This window comes from Clupea harengus, chromosome 21 (assembly GCF_900700415.2).
Source record: "Clupea harengus chromosome 21, Ch_v2.0.2, whole genome shotgun sequence".
Taxonomy (NCBI): Eukaryota; Metazoa; Chordata; class Actinopteri; order Clupeiformes; family Clupeidae; genus Clupea; species Clupea harengus.
Window position 1 is genome coordinate 12,389,145 of NC_045172.1, and position 4,406 is coordinate 12,393,550.

The 4,406-nt window shown below is 45.6% G+C and overlaps 1 protein-coding gene across 3 annotated transcripts in view; it reads right to left on the bottom strand.

Annotated features, from left to right (window-relative positions):
• Positions 1-1,622: 1,622 nt before the first annotated feature.
• Positions 1,623-4,406, bottom strand: part of pcdh17 (protocadherin 17) — a 61,484-nt gene continuing 58,700 nt past the window's right edge. For all 3 annotated transcript variants that reach the window (XM_031558632.2, XM_012840638.3, XM_031558631.2), the window contains exon 5: positions 1,623-4,043. In XM_031558632.2, the coding sequence (XP_031414492.1) occupies positions 3,313-4,043 (731 nt within the window). In that variant the 3' untranslated portion in view covers positions 1,623-3,312. The remainder of the gene's footprint in view (positions 4,044-4,406) is intronic.

Sequence of the window (4,406 nt, forward strand, 5' to 3'; positions counted from 1 at the left end):
GTCAGAAATGTGGCTTGTCATTTTAGGGAATAAGGAGAGGGGAAACTAATTTAGAAGCTAAAACACACAGCCCTTCCTCCTCTCTCTGTGCTGCAAGTCTTACTATCTGGTGGCGTATTGATAAACACACACTGCACTGAAAAAAAAGGAGGAAGACAAGGACAAAGGGAGAGTCATCTCTGTGTGCTCAAAATAAAAAACAAACAAACAAACAAATAAATAAACAAAAAAAGATGCTCCTGGGGAAAACAGGGGGAGATAAATAAACAAATAAATAAATAATCACAGGCATTTCTCTTATCAGCTCTGAGCCAAAATGCGAGTTTTTTTTTTTCATCACTGTTATTCATGTTTTGCGAAAATGACATTTCTGAACAAAATGAGTGGATATATTTATTAAATTCTTTCTTTTGATTGATGATTCATTCGGTAGCTGGTTGTGCAGACGTGTGTTTAACCGCTGGATGACTGGGAGTGTGATGAGTGTGGAGGTTACACAGGGACACGTCAGAATGCAGACTGATTGAACTATCAAGACAAATCTTATGGCCACCTTGGACATCGTTCTTCACTCTTTTCCTTTTAAGTGTAAGGAAAGTGCCTACTGCATACACATGAGCACACAGACACTCAAACATGCTCTTTCTCTCTGTCTGTCTCATATTTTGGGAGTGAGAAAACTATTTTGTTCTGATTACCAAAAAATACAGCATTTGACATTTTGACAACAAAAAAAGCTTGAAGGTGAATGCGCAAGGTGGTTTTCCAATCAAAGCTGGGCTCTTTTGAGCTGGATTATTTGAATTCTGCTTCGACTGCTTCAGCATCAACAAGACTGGGTAGGGTAGAACGCGGTTTGTGTGTGTGTGTGTGTGTGTCTGCGGTAAGTGTGTGAGGACGAGCGCAAACACTCAGCAGATCTTGAAAAGAGAGCGCGTCGACATTCAAAAACTCACCATCTCGCCTGTCACATTCTCAACTGAAGTGGTGCGCGGCGACGAAGAACAAATACAGATGAGATACACAGAACTGCTCAAGAGGAACCCATTTTTTTTTTTTTTCTCTCTCTTTTGGTCCTTATGTACAAAAAAAAAGAAAAAGAGCACATTCTTCTGAAACATCCTCCTCAATGTCTCTCCAAAGTCAAAAGCTCTACAGTCACAATGACACTTCTCCTAAGAGCAAGTAAGGCAGGTCATTAATGTTACTTTACAAATGGCAGGTATTTGAGACAGAAATGACAACAGACACAGCGAAGCACAGAGCAGAGAGAGAGAGAGAGGAGGAGAGAAAGACAGACAGACAGATTCAGGATTCAAGAGGTCTAGAAATCGTCTAAAAATATAGCTGCCCTGTTTGTGGTGTGAAGGTGCCTCAGACCGATAAACGGTGGCGAGTGGTTTTCAGTTAATCTCGTGGTGTTGTGATTTTCCGGTATAAATCTGCTGGCTAGGTGAGATTTGGTGTTGGTGTGAGCAGGCTTTAGAAAAGGAGACAGCTCAGAGAAGGAGAAAGCAAGGACAGGAAGGATAGAAAAGGTTTGGATAGACACACCCCAAAGTAAACTCACAGAGTTTGATGACAGCTAAGGCAACAGTTGCCAAGTACAATATAAGCCCATGTATATTGCAACACAACTATATATTAATTTAATAAAATACACAATATAGCTCTTGTACACGTAACAATTTGGCTCATATGCACAGAAATTGCAGTAAAATCAATAAAAAATATGTCATATTTGGATGTAAACACATTGAATGGGACACATTTTACACATTGAATGATATAGTGTATAAGTGATCATGTGAAGGGACATTTCCTTTTTTGTTGTTTTTTAAAATCCTTTTTTTCCGTTATGAAGGCGGCAGCAGTGTCCACAGCAGTTTCTTAAATAAATAGCTTACCAATTAACTGCAAATCCCACAACACACCTCTGCTCCAAAGTGTCATCTTCCTGTTTTGTACGTGTGTGCTGGATTTTCTTTTTTCTTTAGATTTTTTTCCTTTTGTTTTTTACAAAATGTATAAATATTTTGTTAATATCTGGGCACTATACAGTATAAGTTCATATATATATATATTTATCTATATGTATATATAGATATATCTTTTCACAGTCAAGGAAATATGTCCCTAATATACAGGATTGTGATTGCCTTTCGTTTAATGTTGGACAGATACGCTGCCATGGTGCGTGAAGAACAAGTAGCTCATGGTTATGATGTCTTTCACACAATAGACTTAAGACTGACTGGAATGTTCTGTTATGTAGGCTTTGCACACAGAGAAGGGCAGAGAAAACACAGTTTACACACATGACTAGAAATGATGGCTGAAAAATGGTTACATTTCGTTTGAACAGCCCCCCCCCCCCAACCCCCCCTTCACCACTGCTCAGAAGATATCTCCAACTCATAACCCCCCCTCCCCCCCAAAAGTCCCACCCCAGCCTGTTTTCTGTGTCCAGATATCATTTGCACTTCAAACACAGATATTACAAAGTCAGAAAAAGATAGTGTGAGTTTACAGTAATGTGTGTGTTTGTGTGTGTGCATGTTTGTGTGTGTGCGTGTTTGTGTGTGTGTGTGTTTGTGTGTGTGTGTGTGTTTCGGTGTGTGTGTTTCGGTCTCTGGGTCCGCGCAGCTCCTGATGTGTGTAGTCGGATCGCCTCCACACTTGGATGCGATTGTCAGTCTACAAAGGGGTGTGGTCAGAGTCTCCGCCCCCCATGATGAGCTACGGCCGAGCAGTCTCTTATGGAGTTTTGCAGATCCTCAGTCTCTCGCTCTCTCTCTCTCTCACACACACACACATACACACAGACTCACGGCAGAGAAACAGTTCTGAGCTGGTGGGCACTTGAAGAAAAAGCTTGCAACGAAAGGAGCCGTCGGAGTCAGAGGCATCTCTGCGTGCTGTCCAGAGAATGTCCCCCTCAGTCGAAACAGTCACAAAAAAAACTGCTCCAGTCCTGAAGTGTTTTCTCCGTGTTTTTTTTCTCTCCTCCTCTGAAACTTGTCAGGTTTTTTCCTCCCCTAAAAGCCTTTTCAAGGCAGTGGCGAATTTGTGTCCTCTGCTGGGGGGACGGGGGAGTGGGGGGTGAGAACCCCACAAGCCCATTGCGGTGGGTGCATTTGGTGGAGTCTTTAACTGGGGAAAATAGTTATGTCTCTTTTTAGACTTTGTTCATTCAAATTCGGCTCGTTCTGCTCCCAATTTTTCCATCAATACCCTCGCTTTTTCGTATTTATTTATTTTTTAAGGAAACGAAAATGGCTTCCGTAACGTCCCCGCGACCTTACGTGAGCCTCACTTCCTGATGGGCGTGGCCTCGTTGGTGCGACAGTCCTGCAGCAGTTTGTCGATGTCTCGCACCACCTGGTCGGCGTCCACGCCGTCCCGCCCGCCCCTCTCGCCCCCGACCCCCACGCTGATGCCCACGCCGACCCCTTCCTCCATCCCCACCTCCTGGCTGATCCTGGACCTCGCCTCGGCCAGCACCTTGGCCACCGGGTCTGAGGCGGCCCCCTGCTGCTCGCGTCCGTGTTTGCTGGGCGACAGGTACTGTCCCTCGGGACCCCCTCCACCTCCGCACAGCTGGTGGTGGTGGTGGCTGGTGCTGGGCAGGCCCTCGGCTCCGTCACCCGGGACCTTGTATGCTGCTGCGGAGGAGGACGACGGGGAGGAGGTGATGCAGCAGCCCTTGGTGGGGCTGCAGGAGGCCGAGGGCACCTCCTGGAGGAGTGGGCTGAGCGCACGCTTGGCCTTCAGGTAGGGCTTGACGTTGGCCACCAGGATGGTGTGGTCGCGCCGCTCCTTGCCGAACGTGCAGAAGGTCTTCTTGCCGTTGGGGTTTATGGTCTCGTAGGTCTCCGTCTCTACGGCGACGGACTCCATGCCGGCGGGGACAAAGACGTTGGTGCGGTAGTCGGAGCCCTCCGCCTGCGAACCGCCCACTGGGAACTGGGGCATCCAGCACCGGTCGGAGTGACCCAGCACACGGCACTCGTCCGTGCAGTTTACGCACTCCTCCTCAGTAGCTGTGAGAGAAACAGAGAAAAAGAGAGAGAGAGAGAGAGAGAGAGTCGGTTATTTTAATTATTCTTCTTTAAAAAAATAAGAGCGTAATTTTTCTGATGTACTTACAGAACTACAGAAGTACGAAATAAGATAAACAAAAACAACAATGGAAGATGATGTGATAAGCACACACACACATACACACACACACACACACACACACACACTCTATGTAATTATATAAAAGCTTTATGTTTCTTTCAGGGGAGCTGGGGATACCAGCTGGTTGAATGAGTTTTTTTTTCTTTTTTTCTTTTTCTTTCCAGGGCCCTGATCAAGGGAATGGCCTGAGTCCCGGCCAGGAAAACAACAACGGCTCACTT